Source organism: Prionailurus viverrinus, chromosome B4 (genome assembly GCF_022837055.1).
Source record: "Prionailurus viverrinus isolate Anna chromosome B4, UM_Priviv_1.0, whole genome shotgun sequence".
NCBI lineage: Eukaryota > Metazoa > Chordata > Mammalia > Carnivora > Felidae > Prionailurus > Prionailurus viverrinus.
In genome coordinates this window covers 69,620,556-69,647,584 of record NC_062567.1, presented here as the reverse complement: position 1 = coordinate 69,647,584, position 27,029 = coordinate 69,620,556, and the positions used below count along the sequence as shown (strand labels likewise).

Below are 27,029 nucleotides of genomic sequence, written 5' to 3'. Positions count from 1 at the left end.
CACTTATGGACCAGATTCCATTCCTTTCTTGCCTTCTCAAGGATGTCATTCCAGAAATTTTTCCTTCTCACTCCTGCATCGTCAGGTTTTCTCTCCCTACTGGATTATTCCCATCACCTTACAAACAGTAATTCCTGTGGTTTGTTTGTTTGTTTGTTTGTTTTTGGCTATACACAGCTGGCATAAGCCTGGAGGCTGAACACCACATTGAGAGACCGTCCGCCCAGCCAGGCCCACCGGACAGCATTCTGGGGCTTGTAACACTTGCTTGGTGGGCACACAGGCAGGGAAAAAGGGTTTGGTCATGCCCAGGAGTCCTGGAGGCTCCCTGGCCCAACGTCCTGGGCAGTGGCACCTGGGCTCAGCTTACATCATCCTGGGTCTCGGCAGCACGCTCAGGCAGGACAAAGGCTGCCTGGTGCACATCCCAGTTGTAGTATTTCGGCTGCATCTGTTCTACCTGCTTCTGTGTCAGCTGCTGCACGGGCTTCCAGAAGTTAGTGCTCAGATTTTTGCTGCCCAGCATGAAGACTGCCTGGCCACTGGGGAAGGTGGGGACAGTGCAGTAAGCATAGGCCACCACAGGGAAGAGCGACCTACAGAACTGCCGCATCTCCTCGATGAGGTCCAGGTAATAGGATTCCTTGAAGAGACTCTAGGCAGGGCCTATGGGGTCTGAGGAGTCTGTGAGGATAACATTGAAGGTGCCCTGGTTCTGTTCCATGAACTCAAAACCGCCGCCCATGTATAGGGTCAGCTTGGCACTGGAGGAGTCCAGCCCAGGCCCAGCAGGAACTTCTTAGAGACCTGAATGACATCCTCGTCAATCTCACACCGGACCACGGACTCCCCAGAGGAACGCTTCACCACAGCCTGCAGGGCATCCCCATCCCCACACGCAATGGTCAGCACCTGGCATGGGCTGGGATGGCTGCAGGGGAGGCACAGGCTGGCTGCCATCTCCTGGTAGGAGAACTCCTTCCTCTGTATGCTGGATGACACCATCCAATAACAGCATGTTGCCACAGCTCTTACCGAGGAAGACAGGATATTCTGGTAGGGCTCCCAGGCAGGCAGAGCACGGGCTGGAACCAGCTCTGCCCGCCATCCTGGCCCTACAATCTAACCCAGCTGGTGGGGCAGGGGCAATTCCTGCCATCTTAACACTAACTGTACACAAAAACAGAAAACAAGGCAAACAAAACCTCTCTTCATCCTAATCCATAATAACCTCTTGCTCTGCATTTGTGTTCAGAAGAAAAAAAAAAAATGGAAAGTGTTATCTAAATGCTATGTATCCAGTTCCTTTTCTCCCATCCTGTTTTCAATCCTCCCTAGTTTTGGAGCCCACCGTTCAGCTGAGCCTTCTCTTGTCAAGGTCTCCTCCACACCACGAAATCCAATTTCCCATCCTCATCAGCGGATTTGGTCACTCCCCCCCCCCCCCCCCCCCGGACTTTTTACTTCCTTCATCTGGCTTCCAGGACTCTCCTCGTTTCCCTCCGGCCTCACTGGCTCCTCCTTCTCAGACTCCACTGCTGCTGCTTCCTCCTGTCTCTGACCTGTGAACACCGGAGTCCCCAGGGCTCAGTCCGGGGTGTCTTCGCCCTGCCTCTTGCTGTTCTCATTCAGTCCACAGCTTTCAACACCACCTGTGCGCTAATTCCCACATCGCTAGCTCTCTTTAACTCCAGACCCATATATTTTACTGCACGTCGACATCTCTATTTGGATGTCTCAAGTTTTCCATGTTGAAAACAGAATTTTTATTTTCCGCCGCCTCCCCTCCCCTCAGACTGCTCCTTCCCCAGCCCCTCCCAGGTCAAAACCCATGGAGTCATGCTTGACTGCTCTTTCTCACACACCTCACACCTGCTCTGTCAACAAATCCTATTGGTTCTTCAAAACATACTGACAATTTGAGTATGTCTCACTAATGCCATATAAGTCACACTCAGGGCCAAGCCACCACCACCTCTCACTTGGGTTCCTGAAAAGTCCCATTGGTCCCCCTGCTTCTGCTCTTGTTCCTCCATGGTCTATTCTCAACACAGCCAAAGCGGTCCTGTTAAAACACAGGGCAGGGCAGGTCAAGTCCCTCTTCTGCTCAAAACCCCCCAGTTTATCCTCCCAAGGCTTACCTCAAATGATCTCCCAAGTCACAGTGAAACCAAAGTGTTTACAGTGAAGTCCCCACTATCTACGATTTTCACCACCTTTCATTCTGCTCGTCATGTTGGCTTCCCTCCATTTCCTCAAACATATCGCAACCTCCTACCTCAGAACCTTTGTCTATGCTCTTCCTTCTGCCTGGAATGCCCTTCATCTGGATTTCCAAATACTCTGCTTCAGCACTCCTGCTTTCGGGTCTTTTGACTCATCACCTTCTGACCACTCTATTGCTGAGAAATCACCTGAACACTCTATTTAAAACTGTAGCCAACCCCCACACCCCTAACACACACTTATAATCCTTACCTTACTTGTCTCTAAAGGACCTACCCTGTTATGGCATGTTATATATCTTATTTATTTTGTCTTTTACGTCTCTCCCACCAAAATGTAGGCTCCACAAGTATAGGGATTTTTTTGTATTCACTACAGTGCCTAAAATAGATTAACATTTTAATTTTTTTTTTTCGTTTATTTATTTTTTTTTGGGACAGAGAGAGACAGAGCATGAACGGGGGAGGGGCAGAGAGAGAGGGAGACACAGAATCGGAAACAGGCTCCAGGCTCTGAGCCATCAGCCCAGAGCCCGACGCGGGGCTCGAACTCACGGACCGCGAGATCGTGACCTGGCTGAAGTCGGACGCTTAACCGACTGCGCCACCCAGGCGCCCCTAACATTTTAATTTTTAAGGATCACATGTCTTTTCATCTAGTTAAAGACAATCAAACTTGAATTTCAGGAAATCAACCGTATTTTTTATAAAGTAGTATATTCCCTCAAAAAGGGAACCAGTTACACGAAATCCCAAATAGGATAATGACTCTTCAGACCTCCTTCTCTCTACATAACCACAGGTGTGAAATGAAGGGGATGTATTTTTGTTCCACTTTGATCCTCATCTTCCCGAGTCTATGTTTTAGCTTAGTCTTCCTAAATCCTGTGGTCTCTCATCATCTTCCCTGGTTTATTCCATGATAATCCTAATATTCTTTTGCCAGCCCAAACTCCTATAATCTACTCCAAATTTGGCAGAAGCTAAACCAAGGAAAACCTCATCAACTGGTATGAAACAAGAGCTGGTTAAGAATCGTCCTGCCTCTAAAAAGCCAGAAGAGTTATACATAACCCTTAAGTTCTGGCAAGGCTGGAAAAGGGGATATTACTAGTGAGAACCAGCTCATAAAATATAATTCCACAGCCTTGCCTTTCCTTCTCTGTGCTTTTGTGTGGACCACAGTTTCCATCCAGCCAGCTACAAGCAGATTCCTCACCGGTCCACAGAGTTCCTCCCCTCATCACATTCTTCACTCCTTGTGTACTCAAGTCAATCATGCCCATTAGCATTCCTGAGTCAGTACCAGCAGAGTCAGGGTTTCTAGAAAGAGCCTTGACCATTACTCAACCTTTCCCCTACTTTCCCCCTACTTTTTTCCCACTCCTTGGGGATTGGAAAGAACCTGGGGTCCTCTGGGCCAGCCATGACGGATGAGCCTCTGGACTAACCCGTCAGATTGCCTTTGCTCTTAAGCAGACCTAAAATTAACAGTACCAGGGGAAACCTAGGTTGCAATGCTACCACAATGCAGAAAAAACCTTTATCTGTTCCATTACCATGTGGATGGCTCCTCATCCTCATTTTTTTTTTAATGTTTATTTTTTGAGAGAGAGACAGCACAAGCAGGGGAGGGGCCAAGGGGCAGGGGACAGAGCATCTGAAGCAAACTCTGTGCTAACAGCAGACAGACCAATGCGGGGCTTGATTTCATGAACCATGAATCAAGAGTTGGATGCTTAACCTACTGAGCTAACCAGGTGCTCCCATCCTCATTTTTTTTTTTTTTTTAAATTTTGGAGAGAGAGAGTGAATACACACACACAAGCAAGGGAGAGGGCCAAAGAGGGGGGGGAGGGAGGAAGGGGGGGAGAGGGAGAGGGAGAGGGAGAGGGAGAGGGAGAGGGAGAGGGAGAGGGAGAGGGAGAGGGAGAGGGAGAGGGAGAGGGAGAGGGAGGGAGAGGGAGGGAGGGGGAGGGAGGGGGAGGGAGGGGGAGGTAGGGGGAGAGGGAGGTAGGGGGAGAGGGAGGGAGGGGGAGGGAGGGGGAGGGAGGGGGAGGGAGGGGGAGGGAGGGGGAGAGGGAGGGAGGGGGAGAGGGAGGGAGGGGGAGAGGGAGGGAGGGGGAGGGAGGGGGAGAGGGAGGGAGGGGGAGGGAGGGGGAGGGAGACAGAGAATATATCTCAAGCAGGTTCCATGCTCAGCATGGAGTCTGATACAGGGCTCAATGTGAGACTTGATCCCATGATCCTGGAACCATGACCTGAGCTGAAATCAAGAGTCAGATGCTCAGCTGATTGAGCCACCCAGGTGCCCCTCTTCATTGTTGGTTCAGCCTGCCTAGTTCTGCAGACTCTACTTCAAAGTCTGAACTCTACAAGGTTATCTGTAACCATTCCCCAGCCTCACTTTGGCCAAATTCCTTTTCCAGAGGCTGATGCTTGTCATCATGAAGCCAGTTTATTTTCAGGACACATGTCCCTAAATGATGGCCACCAATCACAGGGTTCCAGAACATCTGGCCATGTCACCATTTCCTTGACTAGATCTCCCTTGAACTAATTACTCTGAAAATTACAATGTTGATTAATTATAGTTCATCAACAAAAGAGAACAGATGTTAGAGAAGATAACAATAATTTCAGAGAAAAAAAAACACAGCATGGAGCTGAACACCTTAAACTTATACAGTGCTACATGTCAATTATATCCCAATACAACTGGAAAAACAAGTGTGGGAAATATTCAGGATAAAATATTAAGTTAATAAAGCAGATTATAAACAGGTTTCCACTGGATTTGAACAAAATAACAAACCAGGATCAAGATGGTGTCCTACCACAAGGAGATAAGCTAGTTACTCTCTGTAAAGTCAGCATTCAGCCAGGCCCCTTACACCTTGAGCCCCACCCACACACCCACCCCACCTCCAGGTGGGGCTACGTCACAAGCTTTGGGGTAGCAAGAACACAGGCACTTTAGGTCCACATCTCTGTTCACAGCCTAGCGTTTCAGATACTTTGGCAAAACTCACTCTCCTCGGTCTGCGAAGTGGAATGAGAGGCGGAGAGGAACAACACAGGTACGCAGGGGACCTGTCATCGATGGACAAACCCTGCAGGGACCCTGAGAAGGAGCGTCGGGGTGGGCCCTTCCGAGAAAGGCGGCCTGCTGTGTGTCTTGGAGACACCCAGGAGCTTCACAGTGGCATTTATTTACCCATGATTCACGCAGGCTATCAGCAACAATGGCTTTGCCTGACTAGTCACATTACAGACACCTGAGCTGTGAAGGAAAGCTTTAATGTGCTTCTCACGCCGGTAACCAAGGCGCCCTGACCAGCACTGCTCACTTAGGCCTTGTTTTAAACGAAAGAACAACAGAAATCCTGAAGGAAACAAATAATGATAAGCATTTTGTTCTCCATGTTGGCCAGACTATATAAATACACTCCGCTGTATGAAAACATCCTTCTAAAATCTGAATGACTTGAGAATAAAGTCTGAACAAGCACGGTCTGTGCCTCACTTTATTTCAGCTCACCTCCGCAAACGGAAGGTGCACCTTCCAAATGCCAGACGGAGAAACAGCACTGATATTTCAGCTCCTTTTACCACCTTCCCCACCTTCTTTCTGTTTTCAATTTTGCTTTGCGCCAGGCTCCCTCTGCTCCTGGGTTTGTACTCTTGCCCCTGTTTCTGATGAAAATTTTTGGTTTCGATCAGCTTACCTGGTTTTGTCCTGGCATCTGCCCAATCCACCTGCCTACACGCTGGAACGACCCGTTCTCACTGATGCTGCAACTTTCTGCCTACAAAAAAGGCTACCCTTAAACATCGTGCTGGATTCCCTCGAGTACTCGGTTCCCAAGGCACTTTATACATCTCCTGTTTGTTTATCAAGGAGACAACAGTTTGGGAAATACACGTTTACTGGGGAACTGGAAGTGCAGGGGCTCCAGTGATGTGATGAGAAAATACCAGCAGCCATGTACATGTAACCCAAAGATGTGGCATGCAATAAGCATCAGATGTGTGAACATCTATAAATATGCACCAGAAAATCACAGACTCCTTACTACACATGGTAGGACACACAATTAGAGAAAGAGAATAGCTGGATTTAGAAATCTTGTTATCAACCACACATATAAGGAAACCATGATTAACAGCTTTACCTGCACTAATGTGGTCTAAAGATTCTAGATATTCTTGAAGTATGACAGGGAAAAATAAAAATATGGGGATTTAACTTAAAAATCTCCTTTCAACTTGGGTGTTCTCAGACCCATTGTTAGGACAAATCTCTCAAAATAGAAGTATATTCTGCACTCCTCAAGTTCGACGCCTGACTATTGTCGCTTAGGGCTTCACCCTTGGAAAGGAAAATGCAGTAGAGTCAAGAAGTTAATGCTGAAGGTTGAATAACATCACCAGTGTAATTACCAGTGTAGACTATCTATTGCAAAGACTTTGCTGAGGCACGCCAATCTCAAACATCATCATCTACTAAAAGCTGTTCTTGAGAAAAATACTTTTATTTTTGCACAGGGAATCAGTGTGAACTAAATAGGTGTTTACCAAGCACATCGACACTTTATTGCACACAGCTTTTTTTAGACTACCTATAGTGTTTAAAGAGTACCAATAAGAAGCAGTTAGAAAATGAAACAAGAAAGGACCAGCTCCACGAGTCTGTGCCAATTCCACATTCAAATGTGACATATCTGTGTCAATTCTGCTTTAGGGGCTCTAACTGTAAAAGTTAGAAAAACTGCAAAGTTGCTCTGCTACTTTAAGATACGGGAATATTGGTGAGCGTTCACAATTTTCCTTCACTGAAAATCTCATTGAATATAACAGGGAAGTCATTGAATACTATGTCTTTCTATTATATCCAAGTGCTTTTCACAGTAGGCAATCTGCTAGTACACCACAGGAGTCCCACACTGTGAAATAAAGTGACATTGTGGATATAGTTTTATGGGCGATCCCTTTTCAGTCCAGAGCACTGCCTAGTTTCCTTACTCTTGGTTCAATTGAGTACGTAATCCATAAAGAATGAGTGAGAAGAGGAAAAACACATAATGAGTTCTTTTTTTGTGTGTCTTTATCAATAATACAATTGTGATCTGCCAATTACTAGAGTGGCGACCGTATATCACACTTTGAAAAGAAAGCAAAAAAAAAAAAAAAAAGATTTTTGCATTGCTAACATGGTAGCTGAACCATTTACAGCAAGGGGCAAAAATAAGTAAATCTAGGTGGATCCTGGCATGCTTTTCCTATACATTTGGGGCAATAATATGGTACATGAGTCAGAGAAACACTTCTTCCCATCCCCCTCTTCAAATGAGCCTAATATAAAATCTATTTAGTAAGGACATTCTGCACAAGGCATCCTATGTGCTTAATTTTCTTTAAACAAGGCATTAATAAAACCACAGTAGCATCTAATAAGATTTTTAATTCCTCGAGGGTAGGAACCATGGCTAATCTTTAATGAGTCTAATTTAGTGAGAGCATTTAGTTCCCCTCTTGGTAGGAACAACCAATAAAATATTCCTAGCCCTAGAAGATACATCTATACAGGTTGTATGACTGTAGGCTCCAGGGTGAAATGGGAATCAGACTGGTCAATGCACTTATATGTGCTCAGTAAACACTGGTTTCCAGAGTTGCTAACAGCAGAAACAGATACCAAGGCTATTAATGAACGAAGGAGGAGTCTGGGCAGTAACAACGCTACTTTCCTGCAGAAAGAGTTCCCATTTGCTGTTTACAAGCAGTATGAAGAACAAGCCTACAGAGCATGATGCCAAGGCACTGTACGTAGTTCAGTAACTTGTCCCCCAGAGAACTGGAGCTTTAAATACACAGCCACTGCAAGTGAGACAGTGCCAGATCTACGGGCGCCAAAGGCAAGATTTCACAAAAAACCCTTTTCTCCATTTTGTGAGAAATCTCTCGCTAACCAATTCAAATTTAAGATAGAGTAGGAGTACTTACAAATTCTGGGGTTTGGAAATCAGGCTGACTTTCCAGGGTTCCAAAACTGGAGACAACTGTCTGTTCAAGGTTTTCCAACACTAAAAATAAAGAAATAAATAAAGCATAACTTTCACTGGCTCATACACTTTTTTTGCCTTTAAGTCATCAGTACAGGCTTAACAACTGTATTTAGCATTTACGGCACACCTCTAAGTTTACATTATTTAACACTTTCAGTTATCAGGGACACTCAAAATCTTCAGTAGCTATTTCATCCACTGGACAAGGCCATGTTTCTAGGATACTCAGTCTTAAAAAGCTGTAGGCTCAATCTATGCAAAATCATTTATCTTCTACATGGAAGGACACAGCAACTATGTTTACAACTATGTCACAAAACTCTAGCTTAGGAACATTTCAGCCTGTTGATATTCTTTTTTCAACTACATCTCAGGGAACTGATGTGGAGTCATTTTGGGGTAGCAATTTTCTGTTTTAAAATCTGTTGAATAGCACGGGTAGAAATACACTGGGAGCCAAATAAAATTTTCTAGTAGGGTATATCAAGAAAATGAAAAATAAACAGGTAAAATTAATTTTAGCAAAATGATTTCTGTAACTTGATATACCCAGATTACCATTTAAACATATATTCAGGGGTAAAAAATAGTTTCAAACAAGAGAGGGAGGCAAACCATAGAGAATCCTAAATACAGAGAACAAACTGAGGTTGATGGGGAGGAGGAGGGGAGAGGGAAAAATGGGTGATGGGCATCGAGGAGGGCACTTGTTGGGATGAGCACTGGGTGTTGTATATAAGCAATGAATCACGGGACTCCATCCCCAAAGCCAAGAGCACACTGTATACACTGTATGTTAGCCAACTTGACAATATATCAAAACAAACAAAACAAAACAAAAAAAACATATATTCAAGAAGAGCCACTGGGTGGCTCAGCCAGGTAAGTGTCCGACTTCAGCCCAGGTCATGATCTTGTAGTCTGCAAGTTCGAGCCCCCTGTCAGGCTCTGTGCTGACCGCTCAGAGCCTGGAGCCTGCGTCAGATTCTGTGTCTCCCCCTCTCTCTCTGCCCCTCCCCTACTTGCACTCACTCTCTCTCTCTCTTTCTCTCTCTCAAAAATTATTAAATAAACATGAAAAAAATAGCAAAAAAAAAAACATGTATTCAATATAAAAATTTATTAGTGAAATAGTTTACGTTTTTTATACTAAGTGTTAGAAAGCCAATGTGTATGTTATACCCACAACACATCTCAATTTGGACTGGCCACATTTCAACAGGTTAACAGCCACATGTGATTAGTGGTCACTGCACCCTGTGGAAGGGATAAAGGAAGCAAATCCAGAAGCTGGGTTGTTCTGTGAGACACCGGTCTCACCTTGTCTACAAGTTCCTGATATAAATAAAAGGGACTGTTCCAGATGAAAAGATAAGGAGAAAACAAAACAACCATTTGCAGTGCATGCTTCTAGACTGTATCCTGGTTTAAACAGACCAGATATAGAAGACTTAAAAACAAATTAGAAAAATGTGAATATTGATTGTGTTGGATTATATTCAGGAATTATTAGTATTGATAAGTGATGAGGGAGCATAAGGCAGCCTAAGGGCAAAGTACAAGCTAACAGCAGCCACCCCCCACCCCAGGGGGGATATGGTGATATTCCTCAGGCACTCCTGGCTGCCCAAGGACAAAGGAAAGGAAAGGAAACAAATGGTTAACTGACAGAGATCACAGTCATGCAGGCCATGAGTCTCCATGACTCTCCATGAGTCTCCATTTGTCTCTCTACAAATGTCTTGGTAAATTATAAGAAAAAGGTAATCTTATCAATAGACTAATCTCCAGTAACCTGTAGATTCAGTTTCCTGGAGCCCCAACATCACCCTCCATAGTGATATGGGGAACAAAGGCAAGAAGGAAATGGCAGAAACCATTAAATTTCCTTATAACCTACAGCCCACTGACAAATACTTCTGGCAGACAGAGTAAAACGTTTCTCCAGGAACCCCCTACCATCTGATGTTAAGGCCTTACTAGAGGAAAAACAACCTTAGCTTGACAACAGCAAGGCCTGAAGTATCTTCCGAGGCCTCTTTACCGAGTCCTCTTTACCGTATCAAAGTCCCTTTGGAAGCCTCCCTTTGGTCTTTACCTCTCTCAATTCCATAGTATAAAACCAGTCACTCTTCACAATCCCAGCACAGCTCTTTCTGCCCAAGGGTCCTGTCCCCATGCTTTAATAAAATCACCTTTTTGCACCAATGACCTCTTCAAGGATTCTTTCTTGGCTGTCAGCTCTGGACCGCATTATCACCCCAAACCTCATCAATAAGTGTAACAATGTAATCTGGGCTATGTAGGAAAATGTTCTTAATTAAAAGAACTTAAATATTCTTAAATATGTAAATGTGTTTAAATAAACATTAAGCATTTAAGTAAATTAATGTTCTAATTTATCAGCAGGTCTAGCCTCTTCAATAAATCAATCACATAAAAAAGGCAGAGATTTAAACAGCCAAAAGAATATAACTCCAATGTATGTTTCCCACCCTCCCCCCCATCACCAAATAATTAAACTGAATTCTGATGCTATCTACCTGAAGACAGCATCAGATTCCACAGGTTAAGGGCTTAGTCCCCCAAGACAGCCACCAGTAAGTCCCAGGTGGTTACCTGCCTGTGCTTCTGACTGAGCGGCTATAAATCAAAGGCTCCCACCACCCTCTTCTCAGGTTGATTAATTTGCTAGAGTGGCTCACAGAACTCAGAGAAACATTTACTTACATGTACCAATTAATTATAAAGGACACAGATGAACAGCCAGATAAAGAGGTACAAGGGCAAGGTATGTGAGAAGAGACACAAGGCTTCAGTGCCCTCTCTGAGGCCACTACTCTCCTCATACCTGTACACATTCACCAACCTGAAGCTCCCCAAATCCAGTCCTTCTGGATTTTTACTCAGGCTTCATTACTTAGGCATGATTGATTGATCACTGGCCTTTGGCAACTGACTGAATCTTTCTCCTCTCACCTCCTTGGAGGTCAGAGGGTGGGACTGAATGGTTCAACCCTCTAATCTTGTGATGAGTTCCCTTAGCAACCAGCCTCCACCCGGGGCTACCTTGAGGCTTTCCCAAAGTCACCTCATCAACATAACAAAAGGCACCGTTACCTACTTCATCACTTAGGAAATTATGTGAGTTGTAGGAGCTCTGTGCCAGGAACTGAGGAAGACCAAATATATATTTCTTAATATAAATCACAATATCACAAAAACCATTAGCAATATGGGATACTCAACTGAATCCAAATTTGGACAAGCCAGCTGGAAAGGACATATTTATCAAAAATAGGAAGACTGAGTATGGAATAAGCATTAAATTATGTTAAGAAATTACTTTTAATATTATGAAGTGTGATGTTAATCTTGGCTTTGCAGTGACTTTTTTTTTAATGCATACTAATTTAAAAAAATCCACTAGAGGCTTTTGTGAAGGAAAAGGTTGAGTCCCTATCAATCCAGAAAAATTCCCTTCAGTGGCCCAAAAGAAACCTTAACCAGGAAGATTAAAAGATTTCTAAGTGACTGTTTAACATAATCAAAACATCAGCCAACAATTCAGCTACCAAATAGTTAGGTTTGGCACATCATTAAGATGGCACATCTTAGGTTTGGCACATCTCAATATCTTGATTAGATTTCAGATTTACTCAGAATCTTGCCCACTGTATCTGATCACTGTATACCTATGCACTGGAATAAAAAAATGCCAGTAGATAAAGACAACATAAACAAGTGATTAAAAACTGACTTCATCACAGAATCCCTAAAAGTAAACCAAGGCAGAAACAAGAAACAGATCAGGTGAACCAAGGCTTACAGAACTTCAGGCAATACCAGAATTAGGGTGCTTGCCTTTGAGAACCCTATGAGAACTATGACAGTTACTGCACAGTCTGCCACACTTAGACAACTTGTACCATAGCAAACTGGTTTATTCCAACATCAGAACAACAGTGGTCCAAGATAATTACCTTCTTGAAAGCCGCCTCTAGAACTTGCTAAAATGTGTTTATACTAGTGGCTATGACACTCTTTTATTTTTTTTTAATTTTTTTTTCAACGTTTATTTATTTTTGGGACAGAGAGAGACAGAGCATGAACGGGGGAGGGGCAGAGAAAGAGGGAGACACAGAATCAGAAACAGGCTCCAAGCTCTGAGCCATCAGTCCAGAGCCCGACACGGGGCTCGAACTCACGGACCGCGAGATAGTGACCTGGCTGAAGTCGGATGCTCAACCGACTGCGCCACCCAGGCGCCCCTATGACACTCTTTTAAACTGGTGTTTTGCAGCTTGGTTTACATTGAGAAAAAAAACTAACCTTTTTATAATATTTAGATATGGAAAAATTATGTATGTGGTATTCATGATACATTGGTGTTTTGGGAGAGCCAGCAAGTCAATGAAACATAATAAAGCAGATATTTTTTAAAGGAGTATTGTAAATCTGATGGAGTGATAGGACTTCTGCATCTTACCTGGATTACTTTACAATTAGATGCCCAATTTATCTATCAGGAATCTGAGGTCAAAAGATAGGATGGAGCTGCTATGGATTTTTCTTTTCTTTTCTTCCTTTTTCTTTTTTTCTTAAGGGAAGGCTTAAGAAAGTTTGCATTTGCCTAAACACAGAGAAGAAACAAGATGTATTGCCCAGATGTTCTATCAAAGTAAAGGTATCTATGCAGTGTGAAAGGGTTTGTGAGAGAAAATATAGAACTATGTATAGTTTTAGCTATTCTGCTGGTAATGGAAACTAATAGATTCACTGCTTAATGTCAACACAAAGGAGAAACTGTAAATTTGAGTGAATAAAAACAGAAATGGCTCTAGTGAAACATCATCTAGGTAGAACAAAGATGCAGCTGCTGCTCTCATGACCTAATACAGTGCTGAGGAGCAAACGATTTATGATGCTAATATGATAATTATACCTCCACTACTGAGGGCTCCCGTTACTGTTTGATAGTCTCATTTCTGGTAATCTAACACAGCTGAAAAAGTTCATTTCTCAGCAAAAATAGTCAAAATCAAGGTGACACTTTGAGGGCTTTTTGTGAAAAATAGGGCAGAATCAGGGAAAAAACATTCTAATAAGGTAAAAATGTTAATTTTATTTTTTTCCTTATGTCAATCATTTTTCATGCACTATTTTGAAATGTATCTTTAGTATTGTCACCATGACTCACTTTATACAACCCAAGTACCACCATGAATGGCTTCGTGATTGTTCATTTAATTTCAAGCATTTGGAACATAAAAGTATGTTTCTGGGACCTCTATTGTATGTAACTTTCGTTAAAAAGCTGACTGGAGAACTGAAAACTAGTTATTCCAGTATCGTGAAAAAACTTTAGTCTTGACCTGTCAGTGGAATTTTGTATGGATGTACAATGAAAAGACAGCTGAAAGTCAGGTTCAACTGACATTCACTACGTTGTTTATAATTTTACACAGCCGTTGTGCTGTTTGGCCCTGGTGAAGAACCAGGCAAGCAAGTTTCCATCTTCTTGAGAAAAAGAAATTGAGACATGATGAATATTAATTTTAAGCTAATTAGTAAGCTAGACAGATTTATGGAGTGCCAAAGGAATACTGTGGAAAATACTATACACACACTTAGCAACTGGTTTGTGTAGGTACAAGTCAAATAATTGAGGGTTTGGGGCAAAAGAAACCCACTAAATTTCTACTTTTCCTAAATTTTATAATCACATCACAATTAGTTAAAAGCAAAAGAATAGCATATTTTAAAAACTATCAATACAGTTAGTATAATAAGGTTAAAGCAATATGGTCATTGGTGGTACCAGTCCTGACTTATTCGGCAGAACAAAATGAAGGGGCCACTATCTCGAAGTCTAGTCACATTAATGGGTTCATAACAACGCAGTGGAAACCTCACCAGAAAGCTGCAATTCATAGGAGTATTTGTCTATCAATTAGAAGAAATGGAGTAACTAACACTTTTTATTTCATATGCAAAATCAAGAACTTCTACAGCAAAGCCAATTGGAGACTTATTTAAAGTGAGGGATAAAAGGAGCCATTATCTATAATTTTAAAACATAGACCATCTATTATTCATCAGAAAACACAAAAAAGCCTTTCAGGAAACTAATAAGTAAAAAACAAAGTGCCTGATAAGCGGTGCCCTAGCAATAAAAGTAATCAGAATTAGGCATTCAACACTTTATCTAAAAGGACAGGCATGGAAGTCAGTGGGTCTAAATGGTGATTCGTTGCCACTGAAAGGATCAGACACACAATGAACGTAAGAGAGACGGCAGATAAAAATAGATGAATCTGGTGCAAAGGGCACTGGACATGGTTTAAGGGGACAGACTGAGTTCAAGTCCTGATTCTACAATTTAACTACATTCCCCTAGCCATTAACTTAGTCTCAGTTTATTTATCTGGAGCTGGTAGTAAAATTACTTTCCCTTGTTATCTCACGGGGCTGTGCAAAGGATACAAATGACAACTCAAAAGCATGTTGTAAAAAAAAAAATACAGCAGCATATAACCATAAATTAAGTTCCTGTACACAGACCCAGAGATATGAAAAAATGTAAACAGAAATCTCCTGAGTGTCTTATTTTGTGCCTGGCACTTCTAAATGTCTGATCTTATTTAATCCTATTTTTGTCTTTGTTTTCACAGATGATGAAAATTTGAGGTTATGAGTTGCCTAAAGTCAACTACCAGAATAGACCAGAAATGACACAATGAGAATCTGAATCTGTCCACTTCCACAATTGAACATCTTTTTGAATATACTGATTTGTCTCCTGGGCTGCTGTGAATAATTCCAAGGGGCTCACCACTGCTAAATGTAACCTGATAAGGAATTAAGATAGTATTGCACACATAAGTCAAATAAGTATTAACAAATAACAGACTAATGTATCTTAAAAACTAATGACAGAATAGTGAAATTTATTGATATAGCCAGCACAATTAGAACTAATGGAAAAGCTCCACAAAATAAGAAAACAGATACAATACTCAGGCAAATGGCTAAAGACAGGCATGTGTCAAGGATGGAACCAGGTGACAGGAGTACAAACATCAAGATGAAAAAAAAGTACAGAAACTGTCTTCAGGAATTCCACAATCTAGTCAATGTACAATTAAAGAAATATCAAAGGAATGGCCCATTCACCTTGAAAATGAGGATATATTCATACATCCTGATTGGGAAGGATGCCTAATGATGTGCCAGGCAGTCCTGTACCTGAAACTCTTCTTCCATTTGTCTAGAAGCCTCTGAAAACTGGTCTCAGCACATATCTGATATTTGACCTGAATGCTACTACCCAACCACCACTATTTTTAAAGTTAACTATACACTTGAGCCACCGTTTCCTATCACTTCATACTTTCCAGGTATTATGTGGACCCACCTCATCTTACAACCCACATCACCGTCATCCTGTGGTAGCCATAGTTGGTGCCCAGGTTCCAGTACCTCTTTCTCTGGCCTCAGTCTAGCGGGATCTACTGTATTTTGGTGACAATTAGGTAGGGGAAAATCTATTTCCCATATTATCGAGAGGTTGTAAGCCTGTAGCTTACAGACCCTGTTGTATTAAATGAAATTCTAAAATGAGGCCAAAGAGTCACCATAAATGAAAAGAAAGTTAATAATGAAACATAAAACATAAAGACAGAAGAGTTTCTTTCAAGGCTAAGATGGCTGTGTTTTACCACACAGGAGAGTGGACTTGAACTGTAAGACCTCTACACAGTATAACTCTGTGGATTCAGGCACACCACTTAACTCTAAATTTGTTTTCCCCGTCAATAAAAGTGCAAATTATAATTCCTACATCACAAGGTCATTGTAGAGAACAAATTAACGGATACATATATAAAAGTGACCTGAAAAGTGTGAAGTACTATATAAATATTGGCTATTATTATTTTTTTTACTTCAATCTTTAATAAATTCTGTCATTCTTAACCTTGTTAGGCACCAATTTTTCCTCCTCACTTTTTATCTGGACTATTTGCTTTTGTTAATAATAAAATAAATTCAAATGTAAAAAAAGATAACATTAATTCAGCAAATATTTTTTTAATGACCTCAATGTCCTATGCACTGTTGGCTACTACTTACGATGAAATGAAAAGAGATAGGACTCAGGAAATGTTTCCTTATTTTTCCGAATCTGGATGGATCATTTTTTTTTACCCCAGTTTATTACTGGCATTTCCACTCAATGATGGTAATATTTTAATGGGGGAAAAAAATGACATTATCCTCAAATCATTTCTGCAATGCAATTTCAAATTCAAGTTGATGGTTTCTATTAGAGTTCTATCTTTCCCCTCTTAAGGCAAAAGTGCGCTCCCTCGCTCTCTTGTACGTGCTCTCCCTCTCAGATGATTAGCTAAAGGGGAAAGAAAAAGAGGCAAAGGAAAAAAGTCATTCATGAAGATGCCAAGTTTGTTAGGGTAAGCAAATTTTGACTCTGTTTGAAACTCAGTCCTATCCATCAGGTGATTTAGAAAATTACTACATATTCTTCCTACATTATGGTAAAAATGGCCTTGTTCTGAAGGTTCCCTCTGTTGGGCTTGCCTTTTCTGATTAACGTATCGTATTGGCATCAATTCGACTGCCTAAGCCAGAGCGGGAGCCATTCTTCACTTTTCTCTTTCCGTCACTTGATGTTTGGTGGGTCACCAGATTTTATCCTTTTTATATTTAACCTCATCCTAAGGATATTCTATCTGGTATGCACATCCCTTCACCCTCTCCCCGACCCATATACACATTTTACCCTTTCTTTACCTTTTTATTTCAATGTCACCATTTATGTACCAAGTTAAGTTACTTGCCTCGACTTCATGCTCCTATAGTACTTTGCATTATCTAGTAAAACCCGTCAGGCCACTATAGGTGTCCAAAAACTCAACTGCTGATTAGTAAAATACAGTATTTTTCAGTTGGTCCTCTAGACTATGGAAGAGAGAGAAATAAAAATGAGTGATTATAAACAAATTTGCAGCTTACACTGAACAGGGTATCAAATAATCACATGGTAGTTACTCATTCACAATTGGCCACCACCACAGAAGACAAAATCTGGGGAAAACATAGGGGTCCACCCCCCCATCACAGTGTATGGTCCTGACTTATTTTTCTTCACTACTGGACCATGAGCTCCTAGACGAAAAGTCATGGTCTTATTCTACTTTGTCTCCTCAGAATTTGAAACAATACCTAGTATATAACAGAGGCTCCATAAGTGAGTGAACCAATAATGGAATGAATTATAAACCCTTTGTCATTCTAGAAAAGTTACTAGTGTTCTTCAATTCTTCAGAATGTAATATAATTACTTACATAATGATAAAAGAGTTTTTGCACTTCCAGAAACATATTGCACTGGGCCACAGGGAGGTATGTTCATACTCAGAGCAGGCTAATAACATACTGTCCCTCCAAGATAATATTCTGCAAATATTTTGATGATATTTATGAAAAGGAGGATTTCTGCCTCTCCTCCAACCTGCCCACTGCTCTAGCAATGCATCAAACAGGAATGTGCTTCTTCCCACAGGACAAGGGACCCCACAGAAGAACAAAAGAGGGACAGTGTGAGAAGTAAGGGTGATGATTCAATTTCAGAAATATCAAACAAAAGCTGTGCTGTCTAGCTAACAATAGGTTTACAACCTATTGGAAATATGTACGAACACCGCTACCCCACAACGGAGTCCCCAACCCTTGGACACTTCACTTCCTGGTTCTTCCCCTCTCTGTTTCACAGGCTTATTTTCATGGGCTTTACAATAAGCAGGCACCAAAGAACGGAAGTCCCTGCGTCACCTCACAGAATGTACATTTGTTCCAATCAGACTACTTTTTGCCTTACATGGGCATAGGCAACTTCCGGGCAAGGCTGTCACCTCTGTAGTACTCAGCCAATGAGGGGAGGCTTGCACACTAGGAGATAAATTGTCTGCTGTAACTGCCCCGAGTGTGCCTATCATCAGAGACCCGCTCTTGCAAGAACACTGATTAAGCCTCACTTCACTGTGCTCCGAGTCTCCATGTCCCTTCTTTGGTTGGGTCGGTGGACTTATTTCTCACACAGTTCAGTGAGGGCATCTGATGCTAGGGCATCTCACCCTTCCAGCCCTATCCTGGTGGCAGCCCTAAGGATTTCTTCCATCGACACATATTATTATTATATTATCCCCGAGAAGAGCTCTGATAAGCATAATTTTCTTCGTCTTGTTATATTTCTAGGATTAGTGTTTTAGCTCCTCTTATGCACTGCCTCTCCCTGTTCCTACAACCCTCCCTCAATAATTCGCCCCAAAAATATACCTGGAAGTTAAACTTGTCTCCTTTTGGAGAGCTGGGAACAATCATCACATTATTCATTCTCACATCCCACCCAGATTAGCTAATGCTTTTACAGAAAAGCCCAATGTATGTCACAAACCTCTCAGATTCCAACTCATTAGCTCCTTTACCATCTTAAAAAAATTTTATTGTAGTAACATACAAAAAACAGAAAAACTGCCATTTTCACAATTTTTAAGTGTACAATTTTGTGGCATTAATTCTGTTCACAAATTGTGCAACCATCACCGCTATTTCCAACACTTTTTGTTAATCACATCAGAGACCTCTGTAACTGCCAAGCAGTAACTCCCACTTCCCCCTGCGCCCAGGCCATAATAATGTCTCATCTACTCCTGACCCTATGAATTTGCCTCCTAGATGTTTCATGTAAGTGGAATTATATAATATTTGACCTTTTGTTTCTGGCTTATTTCACTTAGCATGATGATGTCAAGGTTCATCGTGTTGCAGCATGTGTCGGAAATTCCTTCCTTCCTATGACTGAATATTCTACTGTGTGTGTGTGTGTGTGTGTGTGTGTGTGTGTGTGTGTAATAAACTACATTTTATTTATCATTCCTTCATCTGTTGATGGACACTTGGGTTGTTTCCACCTTTTGTCTATTATGAATAATACTGCAGTGAACAATGGCATACAAGTATCTGAGTCTCATTTTCAATTCCTCTGTGTATACACCTAGTAATGGGATTGCTAAATCATATAATAATTTTATGTTTAGCTTTTTGAGGAACCAGCAAATTATTTTCCACAGTGGCTCTACTATTTCACATTCCCATCAGCAATGTATCTACTTTATTGTTGCTCATGATTTGGGTGTCATGTCTAAGAATCCACCGCCAAATCCAAGGTCATAAAGATTTACCCCTGTTTTCCTCTAAGAGTTTTACAGCTTTAGCGCTTATATTTAAGTTGTTGATCCATTTTGAGTTAATTTTTGTATATGATGTAAGGTTGAGTCCAACTTCATTCTTTGTGCATGTGGAAATCCAGATGTCACAACATAATCTGTTAAAAAGGTTCTTCTTTGTGCGCCTGGGTGGCTCAGTCGGTTGAGCACCCGACTTCGGCTCAGGTCATGATCTCACGATCTGTGAGTTCGAGCCCCGCATCGGGCTCTGTGCTGACAGCTCGGAGCCTGGAGCCTGTTTCTGATTCTGTGTCTCCCTCTCTCTCTCTCTGCCCCTCCCCTGTCCATGCTCTGTCTTTCTCTGTCTCAAAAATAAATAAGAACGTTAAAAAAAATAAAAAATAAATAAAAATGCGAACCAGGAAGAACACCAACCTGTTAACAATAAAATTTAAAAAATAAATAAATAAAAAGGTTCTTCTTTCTTCACTGAATGTACTTGGCACACTTCAAAAATAAATTGGCCGTAGATGTATAGATTTACTTCTGGACTGGTCTAGATGTTTACCCATATGTTATTACCACACTGTTTTGATTACTATAGTAGCATTGAAGTAAATTTTGAAATCAGGAAATGTGAGTCCTCCAACTTTGTTCTTTTTCAAAATTGTTTTGGCTATTCAGGGCTCCTTACAATTCCATATGAATTCAAGTCAGCTTTTCCATTTCTGCAACCTTCACTATTTTAATAAATACTTTTTTAAAAATGTAGACTTAAGAACATGAGTAATAATCATATAACTGAAGAGTGATTTTACTTAATTTTACCAATTTGATATTGTTTTTTAAAAGCTTGGCTAAGACGGTTTATGTTCTATAAAGGACAAGTGGTATTAATTATAGAAATATGTTCCAACAATTGGAAAGTTCCAATCTTGGAAAGCTATTACTGTCACTTCACAGTTCAACTGGTCTCCTCCTAAGACCCTCAGGGTTCCCAGCTGAATGCTACCCTAAGTTTGCAGTTAGTTATAGTTCAGCTAAAACCTGGTTCTAGTCACTGACCTGTCAGTTCCCAGATTATAGTGATTATACATGCCCTGGGGATCAAAGAAGATACCCCACTTAAATTTCTATTGTCCTTAAACTTAAAGCACATTGAGTTGTAACTCCACGCTTAACCTACCAGAGTAGGTCTGATTTCAAAATCAGTTTCTGAAGCCTAGGAGGGATGAGAACATATAAATGCAAGAAAAAAAAAAATTATAGGTCCATACACCCTTATCCAAAATCTTTGATGCCCAAACCACTGTGTTTCAAAATAACCAATATGTATACACTATATGCACTCTCAGTGGGATCTGGGACAGCACCCCTTACTCAAACAAAGTCATGTTTTGCAGCCAAAAATATGAGCAGTCACTCTAAATGGGATAAATAAAATATATTAACAGTCTCATGCTGGTTGAGGTCGGGTTTCTCCACCAAATGAGTTCAGATCTGTCAGGTGTTTGTTTCTGAGTATAGTTGACACACAGTGTTATGATCTGTTAGGTTTTATAACCAAATGAATTACCAAAAAATTTCTTTTCAGCACTTTCTATTAAGTTTATTTATATATTTTGAGAGCGAGAGAGAGAGAGAGAGAGAAAGTAAGGGGAGAGGGGTTCAGAGAGAAAAGGGAAAGAGAGAGAGAATCCCAGGCAGGCTCTACACTCTCAGTGCAGAGCTGGATGAGGGGCTCAAACTCATAAACCATGAGATCATGACCTGAGCTGAAGTCGGACACTTAACCAATTGAGCACCCAGGTGGCCCTCTTTTCAGCACTTTTTAGATTTTTGAATTCTAAATAAGGAACTGTGAAATTTTAACTATTAAGAATGTATTTAGCACACAAAACAGAAGAACTCAAAACCTGATTACACAGCTTGTCGTATATACACAGAGCAAAAGGCTTGCAACTGCCTGAGAATTAAGGACTAGGAAGAATCCCATGGGCAGCCATCATCTGTCATCATCTCGCAAGTTGAACGTTTACCAAATCAGTATCTTCCCAGTAATTGGCTACAAAAAAAAACTCAGAAAATGAACCTTAACTTTGCATAAAAGGAAAACCAGGATTTAAATGATCAAATTGACAGAAAATAATGACCAATACCTAATATTAGCAAAGGAGCATGGAATACATACAGATTTTACTAATGTCAGGTCGTATGAGTTTCTGGTTGGCAATTTGGCAAATGTAGCAAAACCTTTAATATTAGTCATACTCTTTGCCTTACAATTCTATCTCCAGGAAACAATTCTTGCTTAAGTCAATGAAAATATAGCTACTGATAATATATAGTGCAATTATTTAAAATAATTTTGTAGAAAAATATTCACACAAAATTCTAACAATGTACTTTAATGTAAAAAAAAAAAAAAAAAAAGCCAGACTAAAAAAAAAAAAGCCAGGTGCATTTAGGGGCACCTGGGTGGCTCAGTTAGGTAAGCGTTCAACTTTGGCTTAGGTCATGATCTCACTGCTCGTAGGTTCAAGCTTCATATCAGTCTCTGTGCTGACAGGTCAGAGCCTGGAGCCTGCTTCAAATTCTGTGTCTCCCTCTCTCCCCGCCCCTCCCCTGCTCACAGTCTATCTCTCTCTGTCTCTCAAAAATAAATAAAAACGTCAAAAAACATTTTTAACTGCATATAGTATATGCCGAAAGAATTCAAAGCAGGAACTCAAACAAATATCCATATACCGTGTTCACAGCAGCATTATTCACCACAGCCAATAGGTAAGAGCAGACCAAGTACTCACCTGCACATGAATGGATAAACAAAATTTCAATGCAGTATTATTTAGCCTTAAAAAGCAAATTCTGACACATGCTCCAACATGGATGAATCCTAAGGACACGATGCTAAGTGAAATAAGTCAGTCACAAAAGAACAAATACTTATCTGATATCCCTAGAGTAGTCAAATTCAGAGACGGAAAGTAAAACAGTGGTTGTCGAGGCTAAGAGGAGGGAAGCATGGGGAATTGTGTTTACTGGGTATAGCGTTTCAATTTTCTATGATGAAAAAATTCCAGAGATGGATGCTAGTGACCGTTGTACAACAGTGTAAATGTACTTAACACCGCTGAACTGTGCATTTAAAAACAGCCACAATGGTAAGTTTTAGGTGATGTGCCCTCTCCACAGTGAAAACAAAGTACTGTATAGTTTAAAAAAATAAAACAACAACAACCTGCTAACAATTGTGGATGAAATTGTACAGGTTAGCAGGTGCTGGGGGTCCTAAGACAGAAGAGCAGAAACAAGATCTATCATATGCTCTACCCTCCTTAGCTGGAGAGCTCTTTGAAGGCTTGAGTCCATACCTGCTGTCTGTGATGGCAGGTGTAGAGGGCTTTCACAGGGCTAGGGCTCTTATCACCTTGCCTATATTTTACCTCTCCCCTTTGCCAGGAGCCATTTTCCAATAAACTGAAGTGTATATAAAACAAACAAAAGGGGTACCTGGGTGGCTCAGTCAGTTAAGCTCCTGGCTCTTGGTTTCAGTGCAGGTCATTTTTGATGGTTCATGATTTCAAGCCCCACAGTGGGCTTCATGCTAGCCGAGATGAGCCTGCTTGAGATTCTCTCCCTCTTTCTCTGCCCCTCCCCCATTCGCACTCTCTCTAAATATATAAACTTTAAACAAACAAAACCCTATATATACTGTATGATCTAAATTTCTGTGGGGTAAGAATAAATTTAAGCAAAAGATAATGGGTAATGGGATATCAAGTGTTTTCATTTTCTTATTATTTGTCTACGTTTTCCAATTTTCTACAGTGAATAAAAAACATGAACGTGTTAAGAAGTAACTCAATCTTAACTACAAGCCAAGTTCTTGATTGTCACCCTCCAGTATACCTTCTCCCCCCCAAAAAGACTTGCTATACCCAAATCTCCTCCATCTCAGTAGATGGCCCCCAAATCAACCAAATTAATCAGACCAAAACTATTGGAGTCATCCCTGGCTCCTTTCCCCCATACCCTTGCATTTAATTCCTCAATAAATCCTGTCAGCTGAATTTTCAACTACCCAAATTTTAATATTTAAGTTACTTAAAAAAAATTGTTTATTTACTTTTGAGAGAGTGAGAGAGAGACAGAGAGACAGAGTGTGAGTGGGGGAGGGGCAGAGAGAGAGGGAGGCACAGAATCAGAAGCAGGCTCCAGGCTCCGAGCTGTTAGCACAGAACCAGAAGGGTGGCTTGAACTGACAAACCATGAGATCATGACCTGAGCCAAAGTCACTCAGCCAGCTGAGCCACCCAGGCGTCCCTGATTTAACTTACTTAAATAACAGACCCAGAGAGCAGCTACTTCTCACAATTCCCATAGTGCCTAGAGACTACCAGCTAACACTTAAAAGAGTGTTACATTCCAGTGCTTGTTTTATAGCTAAGTTCTTTTAATAAATATTATATTTACCTTTACATCACCAACGAAGAGGCAGAGAGAAGTTGCATATTTTGTCCAAGATCACACAGCTGATGAGCAGGAGAATCAGAATTTGAACCTAGAAGCTCATAAACTATGCCTGTAGCCATAGGACACTGCCCCGTGGCCTTAGGAAGTTGCTCTTTCGCATTACTCAGGTCTCTGTTCAATATCCCTGCTTCAGAAAGGCTGTCCCTGAAATCCTAACTTTTCCAGCTCTAAAGAAGAGCCACTGTTCTCTGCCACCTTGCCCTGCTGTACTTTCCTTTAGTACCTAATAATATCTTCATTATTATATATTGAGTTCCATGAGGAAAAGACTTCGCCTTGTTTCTAACTGAATCCCAAGCACAGCCAAATTCCCTAGAACAGTACCTGAGCCACGTTAGGTACTCCATTGTTACCTGCTGAATGACTTACCAAATGGATGCATAACTTCTATATAGCTGGCTGCTGGAGTCAGACAGACCTGAGTTCAAATCCCAGACCTACCACTTCCTAACTATGACTTTGAGCAGTTTATTCAACCTTTCTATGCCTTGAAGTCTACACCTGAAGAATGGGAATGACAGTACTTACTCTTGGGGTTGTTTTGAACATGAAATAAGTTGTGGCATGTGAAATGTTTAGCATGGTACCTACACATATAAATACTAGATGAATATTAGCTACACGTATTATATAATGAAAGGGGGGAAAATGCTATGTTTGAACCTTCCTGAAGTTCTTTTCATTTTTTTTAAAAAGGGTTACAGCCTTTGGACTATGCCAAGAAATTAGAATGCTGACAGCAGTTTATTAAATGTTCTGTTACATCAAAAATTAGGAAAGTGGGGCACCTGGGTAGCTCAGTCACTGAGCGTCCAACTCTTGATTTCAGCTCAGGTCAGGATCTCAGGGTTATGGGATCGAGTCCCGTGTCGGGCTCTGCGCTGAGCATGAAGCCTACTTAAGATTCTTTCTCTCTCTTCCTCTGCCTGGCTTGCACACGAGCTCTGTTTCTCTCTCTCAAATAATTGATAAATAAACAAAAAAAACAAACTTGAAAAAAATTGGTTAAGTGTAAATTCAGTCTAATACGGAAAACAAAGAGGATTCAAGAAACATGTAAATCCATTTTTATGCATTCTCTACTGTATTATTACTTAAATATTTCTAAATCATGCTCCTAACTTAAACTTTGGATGTATGGGCATATTTTTTAAGCTGCCGGTTAAATAAGAAACTGGGAGGACAAAAATTCCTTCCAAATGGATTAGTTTTAATAGTGCCACATACTATTTTAGGCTAAAGAGACCCAAATGTCTATATGGTTAAGGTGATTTAAATTCATATTTGGCCACTGTCCCTTGTGCTGCCACTGCTCAGCAGAAACACGACAGAGTCAAGTGCAACCCTAGCAGCAAAGACCTCATCCTCTTGCTTTTTACTCTTCTATAGCCCAGTGGCCTTCGGGGAAGTGAGCACTCAGACCCTGCTCCAGTCATGCCCTTCTGCTGAAGCAGTGGTGGGAGGGATGGCCATCCTAACTGCCGAGGATGCAGGGAATGTGCTATGAGTAGGTAGCCGTTTGAGGGAAACAGACCCTGGATGGGGAGAGAGGAATCACAGCAAGAAGCACGCCTCAGACAAGCGCCCTCCAGACTGTCCTAGGGAATGAACCCAGGCCCTCTGCTCCACAGAAAAATAACCAACTCTGTGTGTCTCTTTCTTTCATTACACTCTGATTCTGTAACTTGAAATACCAGCTGGTAAGGATCTCCCAGTACTCTTCCCATAGATGACATGGGGCACAGTGATGGGGGTGGGGAAGCAGGCAGACCCGAACAGGAACATTCCAATCCTAATTTGGAAACTCTTAATTTAATGGGCTGGAAGGCCATTTCTTTTAGAATCCCATCAGGGACTTCAATCATGTGATTATCCTCCAGCTGGCCAGATGCAACTAAAGAGGTTCAAGTGTTTCTACTCTAGAAAATACCACACAGTAGTTATTTGAGATTGTAAAACTAAACAGATCACCTGAATGTAACTAAATCACCTTAGAGATGCGAGGTATTTCCAATTTTTCAAAATCTGCATTTAACATGCTAATTACAGAAATACTAATACAAATGACTCTTAGAGCAGATTGACTTTCCCTAGGGAGTAATAATCCTGAGGATTGTTCCAGGATCAAATGTCTTAAATTACCAGTCCTTTGTGAGTTCATCTCAAGCCTGCTTTTGTCCTTATCCCCTCCCCTTTTTCTGTGTACCAAGTTTATATAAGCATCAGGCTTTCACACAAAATAACATCAATCATTTTTGCAGCATGCAACATGAGCTAAGCATTATAGGTGTTAGAGATGTAAAAATGTTAAGACATTCACATATGAAGGTTTTAGGTTAAAAAAAAACAAACAAGCAAGCAACATACAAGTGACCATCCAGGGAGAAGAGATGCCACACAAGGCTTGGAAGGTGCTCCTGAGCCAGCCTGGCTGGGGGATTGGAGGAGGTAGGTGGTCCCTACACCAAGTTCTGAGCCATGTACAAGACATAAGAGACCATCTAAGAGGCTGCTAAGAAAATCCAGGCTGGAACTAACATAATGATGGTGGTAGTGGGGATGAACAGAATTAGACGGAGTCCAGGGATATTAAGGCCTTAAAATCAACAGGCCCTGCAGGTGACTGGGGAGGAAGGTTAGAGATGCCCTGTCTTGGGAGTCCTGCCTGACCTGGGCAACTGGGTTCGCTAAGCAAGAAGGGCTTTTCAAATCTCCAACTTCTCCTTTACCGGTTTCAGTAAGAAATCTTAACCTTCTGATTTGTAGAAAAAGTACAAAACTAGATGCTTTCAGAGAGAAACATCATGAAGTTCCACTGCCAAATCAACCAAACTACATTCATTTATTCATTCAACCACCAAGTATTTGGTGCCAGCACCCATCAAGGTTCTGGGGCTGCTGCGGTGATTGAAGACCCTGCTTCCCACCCTCTCCTCCTTGGCTTGAAGATTCCT

At 41.3% G+C, this 27,029-nt stretch overlaps 1 protein-coding gene and 1 pseudogene across 2 annotated transcripts in view; both read right to left on the bottom strand.

Moving 5' to 3' along the window:
- Positions 1-27,029, bottom strand: part of ANO6 (anoctamin 6) — a 198,507-nt gene that overhangs the window by 110,989 nt on the left and 60,489 nt on the right. For both annotated transcript variants that reach the window (XM_047865899.1, XM_047865900.1), the window contains one exon: positions 8,232-8,311. In XM_047865899.1, coding sequence (XP_047721855.1) covers positions 8,232-8,311 — 80 coding nt within the window. The remainder of the gene's footprint in view (positions 1-8,231; positions 8,312-27,029) is intronic.
- Positions 362-1,108, bottom strand: LOC125169786 (spermidine synthase-like; annotated as a pseudogene).